This window comes from Acomys russatus, chromosome 4 (assembly GCF_903995435.1).
Source record: "Acomys russatus chromosome 4, mAcoRus1.1, whole genome shotgun sequence".
NCBI classification, from domain to species: domain Eukaryota; kingdom Metazoa; phylum Chordata; class Mammalia; order Rodentia; family Muridae; genus Acomys; species Acomys russatus.
Window position 1 is genome coordinate 65,021,875 of NC_067140.1, and position 26,959 is coordinate 65,048,833.

Consider the following 26,959-nt stretch of genomic DNA (forward strand, 5'->3'; position numbering starts at 1 on the left):
CCTGCTGGCGGCAAGTGGTGGAGTCGCAGCCCCGGTGTCCAGTCCCGGGTTGGCAGAAGCATGGATCTCGACTGCCTGTGGCGGAACCTACCCAGAGCGCCCAGCCTAAAGCATTTGACCGACCCCTCTTATGCGATTCCTCCGGAGCAGCAAAAGGCGGCGTTGCAGGACCTGACGCGGGCGCACGTGGACTCCTTCAACTACGCGGTGCTGGAGGGGCTGAGCCACGCGGTGCAGGTAAGTGGCGCGCCCTCTGCTCCGGAGCCCTACCCTCCGCCCGCCTGGGACCCGGAGAGTCCCAGCGGTTGGAGGTGGTGGCCTGAAGGCCACTGTGTGATCTCAAATAGTGACGCTCACGTGCAATTGGGTAGTTCAGAGATAAAAGCGACTTGTAGCCTAGTGGTGCAGGGAAAGATGTATTTGTGATTTCTGAATTTATATGTGAGTATGAGACCTGGTTTTAGGTGCACCGTTTCTAGGTACTGTGAAATAAGAGACTCTTACTCCGCCCATTCTCAGCGCTCACGTCTTTTCACGCCCAGAGTCTTAAGTTCTAAAACTACTTCCGAAAGTTCCAAGCTAACAGGCAGACTGCAGCAAGGTCTTTCTTCAATTTGTTTCTCTTAGAGTTTTCTTTTGGCGGGCGTGTGGGGGGTGGGGGGCGGGTTGTGGACAGTTTGAGACAGGGTTTCTCTGTGTAGCCTTTGCTGCCCTGTAACTCTGTAGAGCAAGGCTGCCCATGTACTCACAGAGATACTTCTGCCTCTGCATCTCGAGTGCTGGGATGAAAGGCACGTGTACTCCCAACCCCGCCCGGCTTCCGTAATTTAGAGTGTTTTGTTTTGGTATTTTGAGACAGGGTTTCTTTGTGTAATATCCCTGCCCATCCTAGACCCACCTTGTAGACCAGGCTGGCCTTGAACTCACAAAGATCCTCCTGCCGCTGCCACCTGAGTGCTGGGATTAAAGGCATACACCACCACACCCGGCTCCCTGAGAGTGTCAAAGAGAAAAACTAGTGCCTCTCATGGTTGTGGGTTGTGTAGAGGTAGCAAGACATCAGTAAGCAGCCGATGCCAATACTCTTGAGAACTGCACGAGGGAAGTGAGATGAATCCCAGTGTCTAGAAAGCTCTATGTTAGATATGGTCAGGGGAAGAGACTAGTGCCTTCCCTCCATGGAAAGGGTAGGTACAGGGAGAGACACATATGTAGTAGACACAACCCTGAGGTTTTGTTGCCAAACAGTTGTGTTGTGAGCGATAAGGGATGGAGATCCGGTGGAGCACTTTGACTGCCAGACTGGTCCTGGAAAATATGGGAGCCATGTAGAGTTCTGTGAACTGCCAGGCTTCAGCCTGAGGGAGTAAAATGTACAAAGCCGAGCATTTAGATCAGAAGAGTGTCCCTCTACCCACCCGTGAAGAGCACTTCTCTTTGTCTCACTGCAGAGGAGGTCGGCATTTGGCTCAGCCTTCTGTGTGTCTGTAGAGCCTACTGCAGCACAGCACACCATCAAAAACACCCTTCGTGAACATGATAGTTAAGTAGTTGGCCAAGTCGCCAGTCAGGGGTAGCTTTAGTAGCTTCTTTTAGCTGTGTTGCATTGGTGTGGTAGACGTCAGTGAGTGTAGAGCACGTGTGATTTTGAACTGTCTCAGTGAACCGTGCCTTGACTTAGCAACATGAATTGCATTTCAGGCCATACCTCCCTTTGAATTCGCTTTCAAAGATGAGCGCATATCGTTTACCATTGTGGATGCTGTCATCAGCCCACCCTCAGTGCCCAAAGGGACCATCTGCAAAGAGCTCAACGTTTATCCAGCCGAATGCCGGGGTCGAAGGAACACCTACCGTGGGAAGCTGACGGTGAGCATCAGTGCTGGCAGGTGGCTGCCCTTTCGCAACTTTGAGACTAGGGATGGTGCCTGATTGGGTTATAGGAAAGATCTGCTTCCTTACTGTTGCTGCCGAAGGGGCTGTATCTTCACCGAAAGGTGTTGTATATCATCTAAAACATGAAGTAAGTTCTCTGTGGCCCTCTTCCTGCCTTTAAAATGCTCATCTGTGGGGCTGGGGAGATGGCTCAGTGTTATTCTAGAGGACCAGGGTTTGGTTCCCAGAACCATATGGTGGCTCACAAGTGCCAGTAACTCCAGTTCCAGCAGGTCTAACGCCTTTTTCTGGCCTCCTCTGGCATCAGACACACATCTAGTACACAGACATACGTGAAAGCAAAACGTTCATACACATAAAAGACAAATATGTCTAAAAAAATTTTGTTACTATTCATTTGTTCTTGCAGATCCAGAAATTTCTCTCCCCCCCCCCTCCCTTTTGTTTTCATGTAGGCTGATGTCAGCTGGGCAGTGAATGGAGTCCCCAAAGGAACCATTAAACAGTTTCTTGGCTATGTTCCTATCATGGTAAAGTCCAAGCTGTGCAACTTATGCAACCTCCCTCCTCAAGTCCTCATCGAACACCATGAGGAGCCAGAGGTGAGTGCAGGGGTGCAGGCTCCACTGCTGGGGTAGGAGGGGGTCTAGGCTGGGGGCAGCAGTGGGGGGTTGGGGTAGGGCGGGAGGAAACAGGACGCTTGTCGGTAAAAGTCAGGGTTTCTGTGTCTTGTGGTTTTTAGATATGTCATGTGCAGCATTGATTTCGAGTCTGTATATACCAGGCATGGCTGTTATTGCTATCTATCGAGGCAGCGTGAATAGCAGCCGTACGTTAAAGACTGCTATTGGGCAGTGCGCTAGGAGGTGTTTCCAAAAGAAAAATGTTTTTCTTCTCCTTTCGCTCTCTCCTTTCCCTCTTTCTGCTGCTGCCTGAGTACTGAACCCAAGGCCTTTACACAGGTAACACATAAGTGTTCCCCACAGGCTACGCTCCCAACCCAGATTTTCTTTCCTCTTTTACTACTTTCCTTTTTTTTTAGTTTGGGAGGTGGGGTATGGTGGGATGGGTCTTGCTGTGTAGCCTTGGCTGGCCTGAAACTCACTGTGTAGATTAATCAGGCTGTCCCTTTGACCATAGAGGTTCACTTTAATCTGTATCCTATCCCAGGGTGAAAGGTGTGGACCATCAGGCCAGGCTGTATCGTTATTGCTTGGGGGGGGGGGCGGCACACTTTAGTAACATTTTATCCTCTGACTATGTGTAGAGGTCAGAGGTCAGAGGACAACATGTCAGATGTTGGTCAGGGTTTGAACTCAGGTCTTCAGGCTCTACAGCAAATTCCTTTACCTGTTGAGCCATTTTTCTGGTCCTAGTTTTCTGAACTATATATACGTAGAGGTGTGCTTATCTGCAAAAGTATTGTAGGAGCTGTCTGTTTTACTGGCAGTGAAATTCCCTAAGCTTATTGAATGATTCACGCCCCTTCCTGTTTCTTCAGCCATGTAAGGTAGCTGTGGGCAGTTTGAGTTAAAGAAATGAGGATGTGCAAACTCCGCCTATTTGGGGGAGATCTTTTGTCTTGGGATGAGGGTTCTGTGTTAAATCAGGAGGTGGCACTCAGCCATTCTGTTTATCAGTTGTGGGGGCTATGGAGATTTTAAGTCACCCCAAGCCTCGGTTTCCTCTGGTGAAGACAGACATACCCAGAAATAGGAGTGCTAACTAAGTGCGTCATTAGCAGAGTGTGTGCCGCACGATGTGCCCGTTTGGTAGCAAAGTTAGTAAATATTCTTTATCGTGAAACATATCCTGTATTTTTCTAGTTAGCAAATGCTTTCATGTAGTCAGTCTGTTTCATTACTATTTTCTTAACTTACCGGGAATTCATTTGGAAACAAAAGTGGTTACTATTTATTTATTTAGATTTTTTGAGACAGGGTTTCTCTGTGTTAGCCTTGGCTGTCCTAGACTCGCTTTGTAGACCAGGCTGGCCTTGAACTCACAGCAATCCACCTGCCTCTGCCTCCCGAGTGCTGGGATTAAAGACGTGCACCACCACACCCAGTGGTGGTTACTATTTCTATCTTTAATTTTTGGAGTAAGTTGTGTTTGTTTAAATAGTACTTGGAATTTTAAATAATTTAGGACAGAGAGAAGAGTTTGGCTGCCTGCGTAGGTGGATGGGATGGTCCTTTTTGCTGTGGCTATCGGACCATGCTCGTGTTTTCAACAGGACTTATTCTGGGCCCTGTGGTGTTTGCAGAGACCAGGAGTCCTTTTCACCGGGGTGTGCTTCTTCTGGGGGCTGTACTTCATGTAGCTCGAGATAGCTGTGTATTCACATACTTGTTTAACCCACGTCTTTGGCAGGAAATGGGCGGTTATTTTATAATCAATGGCATTGAAAAAGTCATCCGCATGTTGATTATGCCTCGGAGAAATTTCCCCATTGCCATGGTAAGACCAAAATGGAAAAGCAGAGGACTTGGCTACACTCAGTTTGGTAAGTTCTAGTGAACATTGGAATGCCATTTTAGGCAACTTAAAAACCATTTTTTGTTTTGTTTTTAAAGATTTATTTATTTATTATTTATACAATGTTCTGCCTGCATGTTAGCTTGCACACCAGTAGAGGGCACCAGATCTCAGTATTGGTGGTTGTGAGCCACCATGTGGTTGCTGGGAATTGAACTCAGGACCTTTGGAAGAGCTGATAGGGCTCTTAATCACTGAGCCATCTCTCCAGCCCAAAAACCTTTTTCTTTTTTTACTTTATTTAATTAATTAATTAATTTATTTATTTTGGTTTTTCGAGACAGGGTTTCTCTGTGTAGCCTTGGCCATCCTGGACTCACTTTGTAGACCAGGCTGGCCTCGAACTCACAGCGATCCGCCTGCCTCTGCCTCCTGAGTGCTGGGATTAAAGGCGTGTGCCACCACGCCTGGCCTTTTTCTTTTTTTTAAGTAGATACAACTATACAAAATATTTAATGTGTTTCTCTTATATTTTTTTTTCTACTAAGCATTTCTGTAAGATTCAGGGCAGAGGTGGGGTCGGGAATGTTGATCAACGTCTAAACCTTAAGTTACTGCTGAGTACTGAGGTAGGGAAGGGCTCAGTGGGAAGGAGCTTTCTGCCTAAGCATGTGGAACTGAGTTTGGGTTCCCACCACAACAGAGGGGTGTGGCAGTGCACATCTGTAATCCTAGCACTGCAGGGGACTGGTGGATCCCAGGCAGGGGTGCCAGTTACTTTAGCCAAGGTAGAAAGTTCTAGATTGAGTGAGAAAACCTGTCTCAAAAAAAGCAAAGTAGAGAAGCAAGTGAGGAAGACAGGTGGATGCCAGTCTCTGGCCGCTATCTGTGTCTGCACGGGAGAGTAACCCCCTCCCACCATCACCCCCCCCCACACACACACACTACCAGAGTACTACCCCCACATACACTCTACCTGTGCTGCAATGGCGAGCATACTCCTCCCACACATGTGTGAGCACAAACATACATGAATACAATTTAGTGCTAGTTCTGTGACTGTAGTTAATACTGTCCTGCTTATTTAAATTTTTTTTAAGTGTCTTGACCCCGTGTGTACCCACATACACAGTTGGTGACTATATACGGTAATTGAAATTTTAGTCAATTTGATTATGGTAATTGTTACAGATGTTTCTCAACTAGTAGGGTTCCGCCCTAATAAACCTGTAGTGAGTTGAAAGTATTGTGCACTTCTAGTGCACTTAAAGGAGCAGGGGAGATGTCTTAGCAGCTTAAGAGCATGTATTTATCCTCCAGAGAACATGAGTTCAATTCACAACATCCATGTTGGGCAGCTCTAAATATATTTCTTCTTTTAATTAAAAGAAAAAAACCAATTCATTTAAAGCCAGGCATAGTGTTGCATGCCTTTAATCCCAACACTCAGGAGATACAGGCAGGTGAATCTCTTTGACTAACCTGGTCTACACTGAGAGCTCCTGGACAAGGCAGTCAGGTGCTGCATAATAGACCCTATCTCAAAACCAAAAAGTGCTTAGAGCTGGGACTGGTTTGGTGGTAGAGAGCTTGTCTAGCCCGCAGAGGTTTCTGGGTTTGTTGCTTGACACCACACATAACAGTGCGCTCAGAGCACTACCGTGCACACAAAGAAGCTTAGCTTGGCAAGCCTAAGTGTGCTCAGAGCACTTATTAATGCAGTAGCATACACTTTGGAAATAAAATCACCTCAAACAAAGCCTGTTTTATGAGCAGGTGTTGGGCATCTCATGTTCACACACACATACTGGCTTTTTGTACATAGGATGAGCCAAAAACATTGGCAGGCCAGGACGCTGAAGTGTATCAGTCAGTTTTCCCTTTTGATCTCCAGACTGGTTGGTGGCTGTGGCTGGCTCACTGTTACTGTCCAGTTCATGAGAAAATACACAGCATCGTTAGCCTAGGAACGGGTCTCAATTCCAAAAGTGAAATGCAGTTTCTACTGAATGGACCCAGCTTGTGCACCGTGCTAAAGGATCATGGTTAGGCTTGGCCCCATTGTTTATGTATATGATTGTATTGTATATACACTTTAATATGTATAGTATTTATTAACTAAGAAAACTTGAAGTATACCCAGAAAGTGATCTGCCTGCACCACCTTGCTGGGCTTTGGCTAATCTTTTTTTTTTTTTTTTTTTAATCCCCAAGACAGGGTTTCTGTGTTGGCTTGGCTGTCCTGGACTCACTTTGTGGACCAACCTGGCCTCCAACTCGTTGAGATCCGCCTACCTCTGCCTCCCCGAATGCTGGGATTACTGGTGTGCGCCACAGCACCTGGCTAGTTAATCTAACAAGAGATTTGGTTTTGATTGTGGTAGTTAAAATAATCAGAAGAAAACGAAACAGTAATTGCATGATTCCTCACTGTCCCGTCAAATAGGGGTTTCCATGCACTGTGTGAGAGAAGAGCATTCTGCCATCAATATGAACCTTCACTATGTGGAAAACGGCACAGTTATGTTAAACTTCATTTACCGCAAAGAGCTGTTTTTCCTTCCTTTGGGATTTGCTCTTAAGGTGAGATGAGATTAATATCTGCCTTTGGATATGAATAGATTCATTGAGAGCTGTGTCCTGCACACGGGCGGGGCAGGAGGGGGATAGTTTCTCTTTATTAAGACATACATATGTGTGCATGCATGTAACCCAAGTCTTTTGGAAGTCTGAGGCTGGAGGTTGTAAGTTCTGAGCCAGCTAGGGCAACAACCTCACCGCCCCCACCAAAAGCCAAGCTGAACCGTACCATTCTGAACTCATTAGCCCCTGCCCCATTCTCAAGATCAGTAGCTGGAGATATCAAACATTTCCTCTCAGTTTCTGGAGATGTAGAATTTGGGAGGAGCCTGATTACATAGGCTACAGTGAAGTGTTTGAGGTGCTGCTGGGCTGGAGAGATGGCTCTCTGGGGAAAGGCAGCTGCCGTGCAAGACTGAATTACCTCCGTAATCCACATTCTCCCCTCTCCCTTCTCTCAAATAAATAAAGAATTAAAGAGCTAATATTTTAAAAATAAATGAAATGCTGCAATCACTTGGATTGACCAGGCTTCCAGGACCCAGTGTAGCTGGCTTCTTTGGTGGCTGTAGGAAGGCGGTCTCAGTCCCTTGTCCCCATGGCGAGTTACCACAGAGGATGATGTCGAAGGCAATCTGTTTAGGACCTAGCCTTGGGAATCTGGCATCTTCTATTTTTCCACATTTTCTTGGTCACTTGAGACAGCCCTAATCCAGAGTGGGAGGTGGCGATTCCATTTTTTAATACCCAGAAGTAGGATCATTGGACTCTGATGTCTGGCTGATGTAAAAATACTTTATTTTGGAGGGCTAGTTTTGCTTGGCCACTAAAAACTTATTAGAGAGGACTAAGTGAATTAAACATTTGATTGTTGAAAAGAAAGCATTTAAAATTTTCTCTTTCTATTTCAGGCACTCGTGAGCTTTTCCGATTATCAGATTTTTCAGGAGCTCATCAAAGGCAAAGAGGAGGATTCGTTCTTTAAGAATGGTGTTTCTCAGATGTTGAGGCTCGTCATGGAAGAAGGTTGTCACACACAGAAGCAGGTCCTAAACTATCTGGGCGACCGCTTCCGAGTGAAGCTCAGCCTTCCTGACTGGTACCCTAATGAGGAAGCTGCCGAGTTCCTGTTTAAGTATGTGTGCTCAGAGGCAGCTTTGCTTCTTTTATTCTGTAATATAATTTCAAGCTTGCAACAGTGTCCAAGTAAGACAGCGGTCCCTGGAGGTCACCGGTGTTGATCACTTTGTCTCTACATAGATACACATTTCCTCTCTGTACCCTGAAGTTGTAGGCAACATGCTGCGGCTGTATTTTTCTGTAGCAATGGCTTTGTCTTAGTAAATATTTTTAAAGGAGCATAGGTCCAGACCACTGAGACACGGCTGTTGCGGTTGAGAAAATGAAGTCTTATTTTTAACTGAACTGGAGTGACACCATATTGGTGAGCACAGCTCCAGGCTTTGTGGCAGTATTCTGCTCAAGTTGCGGGTAGAGTGAAAGAGCAGTATTGGGAGTAAGAAATGCTAAGTGAGCATGAAAGAGGCACCTCGGACAGCAGGGAACAAGACCCGAGCAAGAGCAGAATTGCTTTAAGGTTGGTTGTTTCCTTTTTCAGTCAGTGCATCTGCATCCACTTGAAATCCAATACTGAGAAGTTTTACTTGCTTTGCCTCATGACCCGGAAGCTCTTTGCTTTAGCCAGAGGAGAGTGCATGGAGGACAACCCTGATAGTTTAGTGAATCAAGAGGTCCTTACCCCGGGTCAGCTCTTCCTGATGTTTCTGAAGGTGAGTGCGTGCTGCAGACCTTGGCCGGTGTGCTTGGACCCAAGCATTTCCCGCATGCTGGTGATTCCTTGCTTGGGCGGTTGACGTCATCTCCTTTTTGTTTATCAGTCAGGGACTTAATCCGAACTCTGGTTTATACCAGGCCCAGGTATCTGCGAGTGTCACCTGTGCGGGTGTGATTCTGCTGCCATGTAAATCTGGGGTTTCCAAGTAAGAGGGTTTTTGGTTTTGTTTTTGTTTTCCCTTTTTAAAGCCAGGGTGTCTCTGGGTAGCTCTGACTGTCCTGGAACTCCCTCTGTTCACCAGGCTGTTTTCCAGTCTCCCAAGTGCTGGGATTAAAGGCGTGTGCGAACACCGCCCGGCTGACGTAGCCAACGGATTTCTCAGTTGAATCCATTCCTGTCCAAATGATAAAACTTCATTCCTGATATCTAAAATCCCTTGTATCACAAATGCTTATGCTGTGTTTTCCTTACCCGTTCCTCTGTTCTTGGACACCTAGGCTAGTTCATAGCTTAGCTGTTGTGGGTAGCGCTGAGGAAACATGGATGGGCCACAGCCTTTGTGATCTGCTTGCTGACCTGAAATCCCTCAGGACCACTCAGGAGTGGTAGGCCTGCTTTTCCTGTTTTGAGGATCCATCATATTGACTTCCGTGATGGCGGAACTAGTTGACGTTCCCACCTGTCAGGGTGTGTCAGGGTTCCCTTCTGTCTGCACGCTCTCCGCCATGTTACTGATTTTCTTGATGGCCACCATTCTGAGGGTTTGGAATAGAATGTCACTGTTGCTTCTGTTTGCATTTCCCCGATGACTGGTGATGTTGAACATTTCTTAATGTTTATTTCCCATTCGTCCTTCATTTTCTGGGGACTGTCTTGACTTCTTTAGCTGATTTATTGATTGGGTTGTTTGACTTTGTGTGTGTGTATGGGGGGGGTATGTGTGTGTACCTGTTCTTGTGTACATGCATTTATTTGGGCTTTTTTTTTTTTTTAACGATACGATCTATCTTTAAATGGAGTTTATCAATGGAGCTCATTGATTTGGTTGGGCTGGTGGCCAGCAAGCTCCAGGACCTGTGCATGGATCACAGGTGTGTGCTGCTGTGCCCCGCTTTGTGTGAGTGCTAGGGATACAGCTGAGGTCCTGGTGCTCGCAAGGCAAGCTCGTCACCACCGAACCACCTCTCAGCCTCTGCTTGGTTTCTTGTTATTCAGAGTTTTCATGAGGTCCCTCTAATTGAAATCCTCCTGTCCACTTTCTGAATACTGAGATTAGTTATGCTCAACCATGCCTGGGCCTAGTTAATATTTTTATATAATCAAATCCTGGTCATGACGCTGATGAATAAGCATGAAAGTATTATCCCTGGGTATAGTTAATCTTTGTGGGGTTTTTGTTTTGTTTTCCTCATCTCCAAGTTCATCTACTTGGTAAAGTATTCGCAATATTTTTTTTTTAAGATTTATTTATTTATTATGTATACAATGTTTTGCCTGCGTGTACAACTGTAGGCCAGAAGAGGGCACCATATCTCATTAAAGATGGTTGTGAGCCACCATGTGGTTGTTTGCTGGGAACTGAGCTGAGGACCTTTGAAAGAGCAGGCAGTGCTCTTCACCGCTGAGCCGTCTCTCCTGCCCACAATGCTTTACTAGTGACTGTTTTGTTGCTATGACAAAATGTCTACAGAAGCTAACTTAAGGCAGAGAGGATTCATTTGGCTTGTCGTTTTGGAGACTATGATCTGTCACAATGGAGAACGAGTTTCTGGATAATACTGTAGGAACTAAAACTAGGGAACAGGCCAGCTCCTGCTGGGTCCGCCAGCCAGGTGCCACATCCTAGAGGACGTGCATGTTGGGAACTGGTTTTGTGGTTAGATCTAGATTTCCCATGCCTGTGTCTGGAAGTGCCTGGAGACAGTTGTCCACTGAAGGGTGTCTGTCAGGGTCGTGCTAAGTGCATCCTTGGTCACATGTGTAAATAGTGGGCCTTTACTGCATGTAGATTGTGGGGATACGTAAAACAGATGAGATAATTCATGTATGCACTACTTTAAATTTAACATTTTCTTCTTTTAGGAAAAAATGGAAAATTGGCTAGTGTCTACTAAAATAGCTTTAGATAAGAGAGCCCAGAAGGCCAATGTGTCCATAAACAATGAAAACTTGATGAAGATTTTCACTATGGTATCAGACCTCACAAAACCATTTGAATATCTTCTTGCTACTGGGAATCTGCGTTCAAAAACAGGTAAAATTAAACAGATTGTACATATATATTTTGAATTAGCCGCCTAATATGATAAAAATATTTTGCTGGGGGGTTTCAAGAGTTTGTTCACCCTTCCCAAAGTCAGATTGCGTGTATGGTAGGTTTTGGCAAATATCTGCCAACCTGAAGGGTTCAGCAAGGTGTCTTACTTGTGGAAGTCTAGTGCTGATGAACAAATACATTCCCGTGAGCCCTAGAAAGCAGATGACTACTTATGTCTGGGGCAGGATCGCCAACTGAAGGGCTTGAGTGCCTGCCCCTCCCCAACCAGTTGCATTGGAAAGAGCTGGGGAAATGAAGAAGGGCAGCAGCTGGGATCCAGCATCTGCTTCCGTGTGTCTCACAGCGCCACTCCTCGCCTGAGCATGCCAGCCTGCTTAGCCCCAGGGCCCTCAGACAGTCTGACACAGGTCCTTCCCCTCGCCTGAGCGAATACCACATGCGTCACAGTAACTTGCTGTTGTGTGTATGTGGTCGTAGAACTGGGGCTTGAACCCAGGGCCACTCCTGTAGTACGCAGATGCTTTTAGCTCTGATCTACATTTTGTCGTTTTTATTAAAACATCAGAAACAGGTTTTGGTTTTTAAAGACCAGTTTGGCCTGACTTGATTGACCTTTTTTTTTTTTTTTAAAGGTCTTGGCTTCATTCAAGATTCTGGCCTGTCTGTCGTGGCTGACAAGCTGAACTTCGTTCGCTATCTCTCCCACTTCCGCTGTGTGCACAGAGGGGCCAGCTTTGCCAAGATGAGGACCACCACAGTGCGCAAGCTGCTGCCAGAGTCCTGGGGCTTCCTCTGCCCTGTGCACACCCCAGATGGGGCTCCGTGTGGGCTGCTGAACCACCTGACTGCCATATGTGAGGTCGTCACCAAGTTTGTGTACACAGCATCTATCCCAGCCTTGCTCTGCAGCTTAGGTATGGACAGTCTTTCTGGGTTTCACGGCTTTGAACGGCGTCAAGCGATAAAGTTGTTTTTTGGGATACAGCAGAGAAATTTTTTTGACTCCTCCATGCATGAGTTGGGCTACTTTCTTAGCTTCTCCCTCATGCGTTCTTTGGAGCTAAAGTAAAATTAAATGTCATCAGTGTTGTGATGTGAAATAGCACAGCAATTAGTATTCACAGTTTAGATGCTGCAGTGTAAGCTTTAGGGTCACTCTTCTGCGCCCCTGGTGACCCTTGCACTTCCAAGTAGAAAAGTGGTGGGTTTTGCAAATTCAGTTAAAATGTAGCTTACCCTGCGTAGCTGATGCTTTGCTCCTGGTAACGTGCAGCTGCTGCCTCTGCTTTTATACCGTTTAGTCCTGGGATTTTCCAGTTGTGATTTAAACACCATAGTACTGTGTCTTTGTTGGTGTGTGGGTGGGGCATTGAGGTTTATGGAGTGCAAGTTCGGACTCACAAGGGTCCAGAAGAAAGAACATTGAGTGAGAGTCACGAATGTATATGAAATCTTCACCTGGCTGGGAACTGAGAAGAGGGCTTCAGAGAAAGCAATGAGGAAGTCAAGCATCAGAAGAAAGGAATAGAGTAACCCGTCCATGTGCTGACTACAAGCAAGAATTAATTTTGTTCCATCACAAATTAAAATCAGGCCAGGCATAGTGGCATACACCTGTTAGCCGCAGCACTTGGGTGGTGGGGGCAGGAAGATGAGGCGTTCTGGCTTATCCTCCGCTGTGTTGGAAGTTGAGGTCAGCCTGGTTACATGAGACCCTGTGTCAAAGTTCAGAAGGAAGCAAAGAGAGGTTAAAGTTGAGCGGCAGATCACACTGTGAGGAAGGGTGGAAGAAGGGCCACCGTCTGCTCTGGCTCTGAGGAAAGGGGCAGAATAGAAGTCACTGCCCTGGGAGAGCTGCTGTGGTGATAGTTGAAGCACAGATGAGTGGTCACTCTCGACACTTGGGGAACACTGGCTGTTTGTATATGGCAGTTTGGGGTTTTTGTTTGTTTGTTTTTGTACATGGCAGTTACGATGTATATGTAAATGTCGTATTTCTCGTAACCATAGTCGGTTCTCATTATTTGTAGCCCCGTATTGGATTAAATTCACAGCCAGTGCTGTCCCCCCACCTTGAACTGTTCCTCTTGAGGGAGCTGTAGGGCTCAGTTTCTCATCTAACCCTGAGCCCTGAGCCAGCGGCCCCAAGCTTACCTGACTTTCTCTGAGGCCTGTGACAGCCGTGCTGCACTTGGGAACACTGGGCAGCACTCGACACTAAGTGCTGGCATGGCCTTGAGCAGACTTGCTGGCAGTCGGAGCACAGAGACAAGATGGCAGAGTATGTGCCCCAGGAAACTCACATTTCTGCCATGTGACCTCAAAAGTGCCCTGCCCGTAGTATAATTTTGTACTTACACATAAAATGTCTAAGCAGCTAAATGTCCAAGTACAGAAAGTGCAGATAAGGAGGATCATCAGTAACTAGATTTCTCTTGGAAAAGGGTATTAAAGGTACAGGCTTTAGGGATCAGCGTGTGGAAAGCAGAGCATACAAAGCCCTAGTGTGCCCAGCCATCTTCTCACAGGACATAAATTACTAGATGCTTGCATGCCCTTGGCGAGGCAGCTTACGGATATACAAACGATATGAAAACATTCGTGGTGTGCAATAGGACCGTTGGACAGCTAGACTGAGTCATTGAGCAGTTTGATTACTCTGCTTGTCCCCTCCAGGGGTCACTCCTGTTGACGCAGCACCGTGTCGACCCTACAGTGACTGCTACCCTGTCCTGCTGGATGGCGTCATGGTGGGCTGGGTGGATAAGGAGCTTGCTCCGGACGTCGCAGACACTCTCCGTCGCTTTAAGGTTCTTCCGTCTCTGGGTTGTCTTACTTACCTCCTGACCTTTGGCTTTCAAGTTCTTTCCTAGCTGGTGAGGTGTCCTAGGGACTGTCTGGAACGGTCAAGCAATAGGTTTTAAGATTTATTTTTTTTATGCATGCATGCAGTGCCTGTGAAGGCCAGGGGAGGGCGCTCAGTTACTGGTAGTGGAGTTCTCCGCAGTAATAAACCACCTAACGGGGGTGGGGCCTGGGAAGGGATCCTGGTCCTCACTGAGTGAGAGCAGCGAGTGCTCTTAACCACTAAGCCATTTCTCCGGCCCTATTTTGTGTTTTGATTTTTTAAAAAATTCTCAACTGGGCGTGGTGGCGCACGCCTTTAATCCCAGCACTCAGGGAGGCAGAGGCAGGCAGATCACTGTGAGTTCAAAGCTAGCGTAATCTAAAAAGTGAGTCTAGGACAGCCAAGAATACACAGAGTAACCAAAAAAAAAAAAACAAAAACAAAAAAAAAAAAAACAATTATATGCATGTCCACGTTTGAATACACACATGTGAATACAGCGCCTGCTGTCTGTACTCTTTACTGTGTAGCCATCCCTGCAACCCTGTTTTGTTTTGTTTTGCTTTTTAAGATTTATTTATTATGCGTACAGTGCTCTGCCTACATGAACACCTATAGGCCAGAAGAGGGCATTAGATCACATTATAGATGGTTGTGAGCCACCATGTGGTTTCTGGGAATTGAACTCAGGACTTCTGGAAGAGCAGACAGTGCTCTTAACCACTGAGCCATCTCTCCAGCACCCCCTGTTTTGTGTTTTTTTTTTTGTTTGTTTGTTTCTTTGAGACAGAGTCTCTCTGTGTAGTCCTGGCTGTCCTGGACTCACTTTGTAGACCAGGCTAGCCTCGAACTCACAGTGATCCACCTGCCTCTGCCTCCCGAGTGCTAGGATTAAAGGCGTGCCCCACCACGCCCGGCTCTCTGTTTTGTTTTTTAGTTTCCAATGTAAGATCCTTTTCTTGTAATTGTTTGAAAGGAACTTTATTAGTTCATATTTCAGACATCAGAGACTAAAGTTGCCTTTTATTCATCTTTTGCCATTTCTCATGTGGCCTGAGAGTTCAAGTGAGACTGGGGTGGACAGCTGCGACCTTGGGGCACAAGGGTTATAACTAGGATGGGGTCATTTCTGAGATGCTTTTTCTTTCCTGTCCTGCCTGGCTCCTAGTGGCAGGGAGGCTGGGATAAAATATACATTTATTCTTCACTAAAACCTGTTTTGTTAAAACAGGTGTTGAGAGAAAAAAGAATTCCTCCTTGGTTAGAGGTGGCCCTGGTTCCCATGACAGGAAAACCAAGTCTGTACCCAGGGCTGTTCCTCTTTACCACTCCCTGTAGGCTGGTGAGGCCTGTGCAGAACTTGGAACTGGGCAAAGAAGAGCTCATTGGAACCATGGAGCAGGTAGGTACCCATCGCAGAGTGTGCTTATGGAGAGCGCAGCTTTCAGAGGCTTGTCTGTCACTTTTTAAAGTATTTGAGAGGAGGTCGAGGTGATTTTTCTGGGCCTCTTTGCCCAGCACCAAGCAGTTTTGATGTCTTGCCACACTGCCAGGTACCCGAGGGAGACTTGGTGCTCACGTAGCTAACTTCCCTTCCATCCTGCCCAGCGGCCAAGGTTCCTTTGCACCTGGCTCTGCCCCAGTTTGTGAGACTGAGGGGTCCCTTTGACTCAGTCTCACTTGTCACCTACATCTTTGCTGTTGCCAAATAGAGTTTGTGCCTACTTTAAAATTTTACTTAAAAAACAAAACAAAACATGAAGCCTGCTATGGTGGCGCACTTTAACCTCAGCCCTGGGAAAGCAGAGGCCAGCTGATTGCTGAGTTTGAGGACAGCCAGGGCTACAGAGAAACCCTGTCCAAAAATAAATGAATATCTGTTTTCCTCCTCAGCCCTTTACAATTAGACAGGGTAGATAAAGGATAAAACATCTAAGCGGACAGCATTCTAGAGGTGGCTCAGTGGGGGAGTGCTTGGCACGCATGGACTCTGGGTTCTAATGCCAGCACCTTAATAGCAGCAAAGGGAAAGCGTCAGGTGAGTGGTGGATACATCTGTCTGGACGCTCCCCGTGGGGCGAGGAGAGCACTCTTCACAGCCCCAGGCTTTAGGCCCTGGGAAGAGGGGAGACGCTGGCTGTGCGAGCCTGGCAGCCTGAAGTTCCCTTGTGCCTTTGCCTTCCTTGTCCGCCCTCTGCTCCAGCTCTTCATGAATGTGGCCATCTTTGAGGATGAGGTTTTTGGAGGCATCTCCACACACCAGGAGCTCTTCCCTCACAGCATGTTGAGCGTGATCGCCAACTTCATCCCCTTCTCCGATCACAACCAGAGTCCTCGGAACATGTACCAGTGCCAGATGGGTAAGATGGGAGTCGGGGTAGTTGTCAAGATCAGGAAGTTTAGCATTGACTTCTTTAAAAGAAAGATTTAAATGAAGCGTCTGTGCGTGTGCGTGCGTGCGTGCGTGCGTGCGTGCGTGCGTGTGTACTGCACATACGTGCAGGCATCTGCAGAAGCCAGAGGCATTGAGCCCCTCGGGAGCTGGAGTTGTAGTCAGCTGTGAGCCGTGACGTCGGTGCTGGGAACTGACTGTGAGTTCCTCTGCGAGAGCAGCACACACTCCATATTTTAGTCCTTACTCAGCTGGAGTGAGGCGGGGAAGCAAAGACCCAGTCTAGGGTTGCTTGTTGTGCCCCACAAGTGCGTATATTTGTCTCCTTTGATGCAGAAGAGCTCTTTAGCTTGTTTGTATCATCCTTGACATTTACATTTTCAAGGAAAATGGCTTGAGTTTGTCTGAGATCTTATGACCTGATTTTTGAAGGATTCAAGCAATTACAGTCAATCACATAATTACTAGTTTTAGCGTTCCTCATTTCTACCTGAAACTCAAGCTTTCAGCATTTGACATTCTCTTGGCCCCCACAGCCTTCCTCGAGCTGATCTTGAACTCAATACCCTGCAGCCTCTGTGTGTTGAGTACTAAGCTGAGGGGTGTTTACACTCCAGATCCGTTTAGCATGTTTGTTGTTTATAGACTAGGTTGCTGACTACAAATCCTCTGGTAGTCATTGTTTTGATTTTTGTTTGCTTGTTTTTTCAAGACAAGGTTTCTCTGTGTAGCCTTGGCTGTCCTGGACTTGCTTTGTAGACCAGGCTGGCCTTGAACTCACAGCGATCTGCCTGCCTCTGCCTCCCACCACACCTGGCCTCTCTGAGATTTTTTTTTCACACTCACTTGAAGGAAGTCTTCACTGGCTGTGTGGTCCTGAGTGGACAGGCCCTAGTTTTGTTTTTAGCAGATTGGCTGTGGCTCTAGATATGATTCTCCTTGTGTGTGTTCTGATAGCATTTACCAGTCTTTATAAGAAAAAAAATTGATCAACTTTGGAGCATTTCCAGTGGCTTCCAAAGCTGTTGCTTCTATCTCTTCATTTTTTTCTCCTTTTCTAAGACTCAGTCATGCATTTTTATAAGCCATCTTCGGTTATCTTGTTGTGTGTAGAGGTTACACGTGTGTATGTACATGCTGTGACATAAGGGTGGGGCCAGAGGACAACTTTATGCAGTAATTCTCTTTTCCTGCCTTGGTGCTGGTTCTGGCGATTGAACTCAGGCTGCCAGGCTTGCACAGTGAATGCCTTTACCCTCTGAGCCATCTTCTGAGCCCCACATGCAGCATGTATCTTAATTATTCTTGTCCTTTTTTCTGTCTGTGCATGCATGCATGTATATATGTATGTGTGTGTATGATCATGTGTTTGTGTTTGTGTGTATGTTAGTTTGAATGAAAACGGCCCTCACTGGTTCATAGGGAGTGGCATTGTCTGAACGGATTGGAACGCGTGGCCCGTCACTAGGATGGGCTCTGAGGTTTCAGATACTCAAGCAAGGCCCAGTGTCTCTCTCTCCCTCCCTGCTGCATGCAGATCCTGACATAGAACTCTCAGCTCCTTCTCCAGCACCGTGCCTGCATGCTGCCATGCTTCCCGCCATGCTGATAATGGACTATGAACCTGTGAGCCAGCCCCGTTTAAATGGTTTTTTCTTTATAAGAGTTGCCGTTATCACTGCAAAAGAAACCCTAAGACAGTGTGCCTGTGTGGTTTTTGTGCGGGTGTGGTGTTTGTATGCACACATGTATGTACTGGAGGCCAGACAAGGGCGTCCTGCTCTGTTACTCACCACTTTACTCCGTCGAGGTAGATCCCTCACTGAGGTGATGTAAAGTTACTGTTTGCCTGTCCCAACATCCGGGTAGCCCCAGAACTGCTGCTATCCATTGAGCATGGTTTTACCTGAGTGTGGGTTAATGTTTACCGTGTACATCTCCAGTAATTACTGTGTCCTCGACTATGACTGACGGGCCTTCAAGCTAGGCCCTGGTAGGCCTTTCTGAAGGGCCTGTGGCCTGTTCTGAGTGCTGCCGAACTTGCTTCTTAGCCTCAGCTAGGCTTCTCAGCTCAGTCTCAGGCATCACGAGCAATTCAGTGCCCACTAAGGTTTAGGCTCAGCATATGTCCAAACTAAAGGCTCTCCCTCTGTACTCTATATTTTTAAAAAAACCAACTCCTCCCCCCCCCCCAAAAAAAAAATTGTTCTTGCGGCTAGAGAGATGGCTCAGAGGTTAAGAACACTGTTTGCTCTTCCAGAGGTCCTGAGTTCAATTCCCACAACCACATGGTGGCTCGCAACCATCTATAATGTGATCTGATGCCCTCTTTTGGCCTGTAGATGTACATGCAGGCAGAATATTATATACAAAATAAATAAATAAATCTTTAAAAACAAAAAACAAAAAACAAAAAACTGTTCTTTACTTTCCAGTAGCTGCCATGCTCTGAATTCTGTTCCTTGATTCTTCAAGACAGTAAACCACAGGCTTCTAAAACAATTAAAAACTGGAAAAAATTTTTTTTTATCTTTACTGAAAATTCCTCTCAGTTTCTGAGTACTTCTAGCAGATCTCCAGTCCCTGGGCAGTGAGTCGGTGTGTGGATGTACTTGCGACCCTCTGCTTCCTCAGCCTTACAGTTCAGTGTGGAGCGTGGTCTTGTAAGGGCAGCCCTCCACTTTCTTACCTTTTGTCTTAGTTACCTGACCTGTTGCTACAACAGTACCTGACAGAAGACCTAACGGAGTATCATTGTCAGTCTCTGTCACTGTGAAGAGACACCATGACCATGGCAGGTCTTCTCTTTTCCTCCTCCTCCTCTTCCTCTTCCTCCTCCTCTTCTTCTTTTGGTTTGTTTGTTTTTCGAGACAGGGTTTCTCTATGTACCCCTTGCTCTCCTGGAACTCTCTGTAGACTATGCTGGCCTGGAACTGAGATATCTGCCTCCAGAGTACTGCGATTAACAGTGTGTGCTGCTGCAGGTGCCGCCATCCGCACCCGCCCCCGCCCCCGCCCCCCCCCCCACCACTACCACCCCCTGGCTCATGGCAGTTCTTATAAAGGGAAGCATTTGTCGTGGCTGGCTTACAGTTCAGGGGTTTAGTCCATGATGACAGGAGGCACAGCAGCACACAGGCAGACATGGTGCTGGCGAAGGAGCTGAGAGTTCTGTATCTGGGTCCATAAAAGCAGGAAAAAAAAGTGACACTGGGCCTGGCGTGGGCTTTTGAAACCTCAAAACCCACACACAGTGACATAGTTCCTCCAGCAAGGCCACATGTTCTAATCCTTCTCCAAAAGTGCCACTTCCTGGTGACTAAGCATTCAAACATCTGAGCCTACAGAGCCATTCCTGTTTAAACCACCACGTGGAGGAAAGGTACGTTTGGCTTACTGCGTCAGGCATGCCGTCGGTCATGGCAGAGTGTGCAGGAGGCAGCGGGCCACATAGCATCGGAAGCAGGGAGCAGTGACTCCTTGCATCCACTTCTTTTCTCCTTTACACTCAGTCCAGGCCTCGGGCCCACATTTAAGGTGTGTCTCCTACCTCAGTTCACCTACGTTCATTTACAAACACTGACATTCCTGTGTGTAGCTCCGCGTGTCCCATATTTGGATATACCCTCTGTACCTGTCAGTGGTTCCATTATAAAACACATTTGTGTCCATAAATGACAGTGCTGTTTGCTTGTGTGTTCTAAGTATCATTAAATGAAATTCTGAATTTCTCTTGGCCAGCATTAGTTTCATAGTCTGGGAGTGTTGATATTCTTCATTCCCAAAGCTGATTAGTCTGAAAACCAGCGGAGGCGCTGTGCTTGCTTTATTCATTCTAGGGTGTGTAATTAGTTACTTCCAGTTTTATCAAGCACGCTGAGAACTGAGGACTGAAAACAAGATGCAAAGACATTTTTTCCCCTGTAGGTAAGCAGACCATGGGCTTCCCACTGCTCACTTACCAAGACCGATCAGATAATAAGCTCTATCGTCTCCAGACACCTCAGAGCCCTCTAGTGAGACCGTGCATGTATGATCACTATGACATGGACAACTATCCAATCGGGACAAACGCCATCGTGGCTGTGATCTCCTACACTGGCTATGACATGGAAGATGCCATGGTGAGTGTTTCTAGTTGTGGCTCCATTTTTTTTTTTTTTTTTAATTACTGTTTGTAAACTTTCTTACTGGAGGTCACTGAAGGAATGTTTGCATCCTCAAAGACATAGTAGTAAATACATTTATTCTTTAAGTGGTTAGTTCCTGGTCTGAGATGAACGAAGGGAGACATTGAGATGCCCGGCGTGCATATATATTTCATATCTGCATGCACGCTGTGGGTAAAGGTTGATGTGAGGCCTTGGCATTTTTACTTTTATGTTTATCTTTGATTACATCTTAAGCCATAAGTTAATTTGATTCTTTGACTCCACAGATTGTGAACAAGGCTTCTTGGGAACGTGGTTTTGCTCACGGAAGTGTCTACAAGTCTGAGTTCATAGACCTCTCTGAAAAGTATAGGAAAGGGGACGACAATCTGGTGTTTGGGGTCAAACCTGATGACCCACGAGTGACGCAAAAGTTGGATGATGATGGGTTGCCGTTCATAGGCGCAAAGCTGCAATTTGGTGACCCTTACTACAGCTACCTAAACCTTAACACCGGGGAATCCTTCGTGGTTTACTACAAGTAAGTTTGGGGGCCATGTTGGATTGCTGGGTGGTTTGCTAGTAGAAAACTGTGTCACTGGGAGTCTGGCGCACACTGTGTTGCCCAGTCTGGCCCTAATGTAATGGCTGATTCCCCTGCCTCTGCCTCTTAAGTGCTGGGATTATAGGCCTGTGCTGCCACCCCTGGCCCCCGTGCTGGTTTTTATGGGCTGTTTCTTAGTGAAATTACTGGAAGTCAGTGAAGTTGTCTTTTTCTTCTCCTCCTCCTCCTCCTCCTTCTTCTTCTTCTTTTTTTTTTTTTTTTTTTTTGGTTTTTGAAACAGAATTTCTTTGTGTCACAGAGGCCTGCCTGGCTGTTCTGGACTCGCTTTGTGGGTCAGGATAGCCTTGAACTCAGAGAGATCCACCTACCTCTGCCTTCTGAGTGCTGAGATTAAAGGTGTGTGCCACCATGCCCAGCTCAGTGAAGTTGTCTTTTAATAGAAGAAAGGAACTTTAATATATATATATATAATATAATATTATATTATATTTTATATATATATATATATATATATATATAATATTATAAAATATATGTATATATTGAGGTAGTAATCTCGTCATTGTTTTAAATCTTTGCTATTCTAACAAAATAGGTAAGACTGGGAAATGTTCTGGGGGTAAGACATTCAGGATTGAGACACTGGTGGATTCACTGATGTGGCCTCCTTCCTCATGAAGGCATTGCCGTAGTGTCCTGACATGGGGGAAAATGGGAAGGCAAACAGCAATGAATCGTTCAGACCCTCTTAGAAAACTAGTCTCTTGGGGAGATTCCATCCTCAGGCCTTACATCCCCCTAAAGGCCCAGCTCCTAATACCACGACAGTAGAGGTAGAGTACGGCATGGACTGGGGGACACATTCAGGTGATGGCATTCACGGTCACTGTGCTTTCTCTCTCCTTCCTTTTATAGTAGTTTTCTATGATCATTTCCTTCCAACATGGCATTAGGGATGTTTCCTATCAAAATGCTGGGTTTGTTATGCCTCCTTCTAAAGATGAATAATTAACTGAGCTGCTTTTGCAATGATAAAAATGGCTTCAGTGGGCTTGCCTAGTAGTTTTTCACTTGTTAATATTCTCTCAGATAAACTACACATAATTAGTAATCCTAGGCATGGATAACTCACATCTGTTTATATTGTGAGCAGATGGGGGTACATTTTACAAATACTCTTTATCAGAACTTAAATGTTTCTAAGGTCAAACAAAGCTTGGGTAGGCTTTGTGTCACACTCCTCTGTTCCTAGCACGTGGGAGACAGAGGCAGGAGGATCACTGCAAGTTCTAGGTCAGCATGTTCTATACAGTAGGGTCTAGGCCAGCCAGGGCTAGAGACTCAACAAAGCAAACAGAACAAATTGCTTAACTTTTTATTTCATGCATTTTTTTTTTTCTCCAGGAGTAAAGAAAATTGTGTTGTGGACAACATCAAAGTGTGTAGTAATGACACGGGCAATGGGAAATTCAAATGTATCTGCATCACAATCCGAGTCCCTCGGAATCCAACTATTGGAGATAAGTTTGCCAGCCGCCATGGGCAGAAGGGCATCTTGAGCAGACTGTGGCCAGCTGAGGACATGCCTTTTACTGAGAGTGGGATGGTGCCAGACATCCTGTTCAATCCTCACGGGTTTCCCTCTCGCATGACCATCGGTATGTTAATTGAAAGCATGGCTGGGAAGTCTGCAGCTTTGCACGGTCTCTGCCATGATGCTACGCCCTTCATCTTCTCCGAGGAGAACTCGGCCTTGGGGTACTTTGGTGAGATGTTGAAGGCTGCTGGCTACAACTTCTATGGCACCGAGAGACTGTATAGCGGCATCAGTGGGATGGAGCTGGAAGCAGACATTTTCATTGGTGTAGTTTATTACCAGCGCTTACGCCACATGGTGTCAGACAAATTTCAGGTTAGAACAACTGGAGCCAGGGACAAAGTCACCAACCAGCCTATCGGGGGAAGGAACGTCCAGGGCGGAATCCGCTTTGGGGAGATGGAGCGGGATGCTCTACTGGCGCACGGGACATCCTTTCTCCTGCATGACCGGCTCTTCAACTGCTCCGACCGCTCAGTCGCCCACGTATGTGTGAAGTGTGGCAGTTTGCTCTCCCCGCTACTTGAGAAGCCGCCTCCTTCTTGGTCTGCTATGCGAAACAGAAAATACAACTGCACTGTCTGTGGCCGCAGTGACACCATTGACACTGTCTCTGTGCCATATGTTTTCCGGTATTTTGTAGCTGAGCTGGCAGCTATGAACATCAAAGTGAAACTGGATGTCGTTTAACTTGACCCTGGCCACCTGAGCTAGGAGGTCAGAACAAAAGGTGACTTTAATCCAGTAAGGATATTATGGGTTCATCCTGGGTCTATGTAAGAATTTCAGTACTGACGTTAAGAACAGGCAGCTGAGAAGTATAAGTTTCCATGTCTCTGAAACCTACTCAAGTTGGTTTAAAAAATGTTCATATGTGAGCCAGGCAAATGTTTGTATGCAAGCCTTTATTTAATCTCAGCACTTGGGACACAGAGGCAGGTGGATCTCTGAGTTCAAGGCCAGCCTGGGCTACAAAGCAAGTCTAGGACAGCCAAGGCTACATAGAGAAATCCTGTCTCAAAAAAACCAAACCAAAAAAGTTTGTGTCTTCCTTAAGAAGACTTACTGGTAATAGATCATGCAGAGATAATCTCTTTTCCAGGCCCAGTTTAACTGTTTCCAATTTTCAGTAGCAAAAGTTGTCTGTCATTCATCCAGAGCATGGGACTATAATAAACAGAAAATGGAAGCTACATGTGTACTTTTTATTTTTACATACATGTAAACTAAGGCTAGTTTGGGTCTTGTGTATATAACTTGGATGGATAGATTGGAACATAGGTATGGTCTGTGATGTCATCATCACAGTCAAGGTAAATACACAGATTTGTAATCTCTTTGTGCACGTGTGTGTGTGTGTGTGTGTGTGTGTGTGTGTGTGTGTGTGTGTGAGAGAGAGAGAGAGAGAGAGAGAGAGAGAGAGAGAGAGAGAGAGAGATCTGAGATGTCCTTTTCACCATTCCAAATAATTCACAATTATCAGCTACAAGCAGCTCTCCAGCTTCCTGGCCTCTGGCCTTTCTACTCTCTGTCGGTGTGTCTGGCTTCTCTGGTGACACATAGTAGGATCATGCGGTACCTGTCCGATGTGATTGGCATCTTTCTATTGATGTCCTCAAGGTTCAGCCATGTCTGACTATGGCAGGGCTTCCTCCTCTAAGGCTGACTCTATCTGATTAGTGAATGACTGTGTGCCTTTGTGTTTTTCTTTCTTTTTAGCCTTTGTATGAATTTCTTTTATGTATAATGTCTTATACAGCAGAACCTAGTTCCTGCCTCAGCCTCCAGAGTGCTGGAATTGGAAACATATCCCACAATACCCAGCTATATTTTAAATTTTTTTTTTTTTTAAATACAGTATTCTGCCTACACATGTGCCTGCCCACCACAAGAAGGCACCAGATCTCATTACAGGTGGTTGTAAGCCACCATGTGGTTGCTGGGAATTGAACTCAGGACCTTCAGAAAAGCAGAAGGTGCTCTTAACCTCTGAGCCATCTCTCCAGCCCCATATTTTAAAAAAATTAATTTTGATCTTAAATTGTAGATTTTTGGCCAAGAAGTTGAGCAACCCAAGAGCTTACTCAGATTTGCCAGTTTTATGTGTGCTGCTGTGCAGCTGCATGGACCACTATCCTCTGTGTAGACTGCTGTTACCCACGGGACACGTTGTTAGACACAGCGTGCCATTTTGTGCCTTTTGTTGTTGTCTCTAACCCTTCACCGTTCTCTATAATTTTAAGAACTACATGTAAATAGAATCATAAAATGTCATATCTACCTGGTGTGGTGGTGCATGCCTTTAATCACAGCACTCAGGAGGCAGAGGCAGGTGGATCTCTGTGAGTTCAAGGCCAGCCTGGTATACAAATTGAGTTCAAGACTGCCAAGGTTATACAGAGAAACCCTGTCTCAAAAAAAAAAAAGTCATTTTTAACAAAAATTTCCTTAAATTCATGCAAGTTGTATGTATTACCAATTCATACCGTTCTTTGTATTGCTGTATAGTACTCCAGAGTATGGGTGGGCTAGTTTAACCATCCACTTTGAAGGGCATTTTGATTGTTGCCAGTTTGGGGCATTAAGAGAGAAAGTTGCTCTGGACAGCCGCATACATGTTTGTGTGGAGATACAGAGTTCTTTCATCTGGGACAAATGTCCAAGAGAGCAATTATTGAGTCATAAGGTAGTTACCTGGTTTTATAAGAAATAGTCAAGGGGCTGGGGAGACAGCTAAGTAAGTAAAGTGCTTGCTATGCAAGGGTGAGGAGCTGAGGTTTGGATCTCCAGCGCCACATAAAAGGCCAAGCAGGGCACACTAGGAACCCTAGTGCTGGGATGAGGAGACAGGCCCCCAGGTGTTCACCCCAGGTGTTCACTAGCCGGCCAGCCAAGCTCACTCAGTGGGCCCCAGAGTTAGTAACACACCCTGTCTGTCTCCCCCCCCCAAAAAAAGTAAGGTGTAAAACAATAGAGGACACCTGCCACTGACCTCTGACCTCTACACAGCCGAGCACCTGCACAAACATGAACACTGTTCGCACACTCTTTCCTCACAGTTTCCTTTCCCCAGCTGCCTCTTCTCAGCAGACGCTGGTGCTTAACTGCTTGCCTGCCCTGCGGTTTTCAGACTAATAAAGTTGCCCTGGAGCTTCCTGATTAATGCATTTTAAAATGCATTAATGAGCTCCCCAGGAGGGAACCCGAGTGATAGAGGCATTCTGTATGAAATCTTTTCTCAAATCTGCTTCACTTCAAACCTTGTGGCCATCTAGTTCTCTACGTTTGATTCTTGGTCACACTTTCGACAAGAGCCATCAGCCACCAGGCAGCTAGAAGTGGAAGTATGAGCCCTGTTTCCATGAGATGCAACTGTCCTGAGAAGGGCAGCTCCAGTCTTACTCCTGTCATGAAGCAGAGACAGACGGCGGGGAGCTGTCATTTAGCCCTTGTCAGTGCCTGCCACGGAACTCATGATTGCAATCTCCTGTTAACACGGCCTTTTCTCTAGAAGTGCTGTGTGCAGGCGCTAAAGAAGGGCTTGCCCTGTCTGGCATGAAGGAAGGCACCGCAGTCATCAACCAATTTTACAGCAGCAGACGGAGGGGGTGGTCACTATTTTTGTCGAGTCTTAGACCTCTGCATACCAGGTATACAGACCTCAATCCCCGACAAAGGACTATTTAGCCTTTTGAACAGGGAAATGAACTTGCAGGTCTAGCCTTACAATCTGAAGGGGTATGTGGAAGGTGGAAACAAGACCGAGGGGGAGTTACAAAGGAAGTAATTTGTTCTTGATTGCAAAGACGCCAGCAGTAAAATCCACTTTCATCCCGCCTTTACCACGTATGCCAAGAAAAGGACATTGTCTGAGTGAATAGAATAACTGAATAGGAGGCCCAATATTGCTATTGCGGTGATTCCTTCCCACAAAGTTGGCACTAACGTCAGAAGAGGAGTATGCACCGGCGTCAAGCCGATGGTGGACGCTCAGTGTGAGACGTCAGTCCCCCTTTTCCTAAACTCGGCAGGGGCGGGCACAGCTGCCGAGTCAGCCGCAGCGTATGGAAGGTCGTAGCCACGCGGGCGAGTGGCTACTAACTGAAGCCAGCAAAATGGCAGCACGAGCAGCTACAGATTAGACCTACAGGTAACCGGCTCCGAGGCTCAGCTGCAGCAGCACTTACGAAGTTCCACTTCCGGTGACCTCTAAGCTACGCCCCCACAAGCCGGAAATAAAAACTAGCCGACGAGCCGGAAGTAGTTGTAGGGGGCGCCTCCCGGACAGGCAGTAAGCCGGAAGGCGAGGCACGACACGGCCATGATGGTTGAACGTAGGTGGGATAAGTGGCCTGGACGCTCGGCGACCGGAAGAGTGA

The 26,959-nt window shown here is 46.4% G+C and overlaps 1 protein-coding gene across 1 annotated transcript; it reads left to right on the forward strand.

Annotated features, from left to right (window-relative positions):
- Polr1b (RNA polymerase I subunit B) lies at positions 1-23,433 on the forward strand. The gene is made up of 15 exons (XM_051144601.1): positions 1-237; positions 1,702-1,869; positions 2,352-2,498; positions 4,270-4,402; positions 6,821-6,957; positions 7,866-8,089; positions 8,573-8,744; positions 10,832-11,003; positions 11,660-11,941; positions 13,704-13,837; positions 15,107-15,277; positions 16,079-16,235; positions 20,195-20,391; positions 20,706-20,959; positions 22,388-23,433. Exons 1-15 carry the CDS (start codon positions 61-63, stop codon positions 23,268-23,270), a joined length of 3,408 nt encoding a protein of 1,135 aa, XP_051000558.1. The 5' UTR covers positions 1-60; the 3' UTR covers positions 23,271-23,433.
- The last annotated feature ends 3,526 nt before the right edge of the window (positions 23,434-26,959 follow it).

Excerpts from the sequence above, each read along its gene's own strand:
- Polr1b (XM_051144601.1), top strand. The coding sequence starts at position 61 with ATGGATCTCGACTGCCTGTGGCGGAACCTACCCAGAGCGCCCAGCCTA. Across the intron at positions 6,958-7,865 it reads CTTTGGGATTTGCTCTTAAG|GCACTCGTGAGCTTTTCCGA; the intron begins GTGAGATGAGAT and ends TTTCTATTTCAG. Across the intron at positions 20,960-22,387 it reads TCCTTCGTGGTTTACTACAA|GAGTAAAGAAAATTGTGTTG; the intron begins GTAAGTTTGGGG and ends TTTTTTCTCCAG.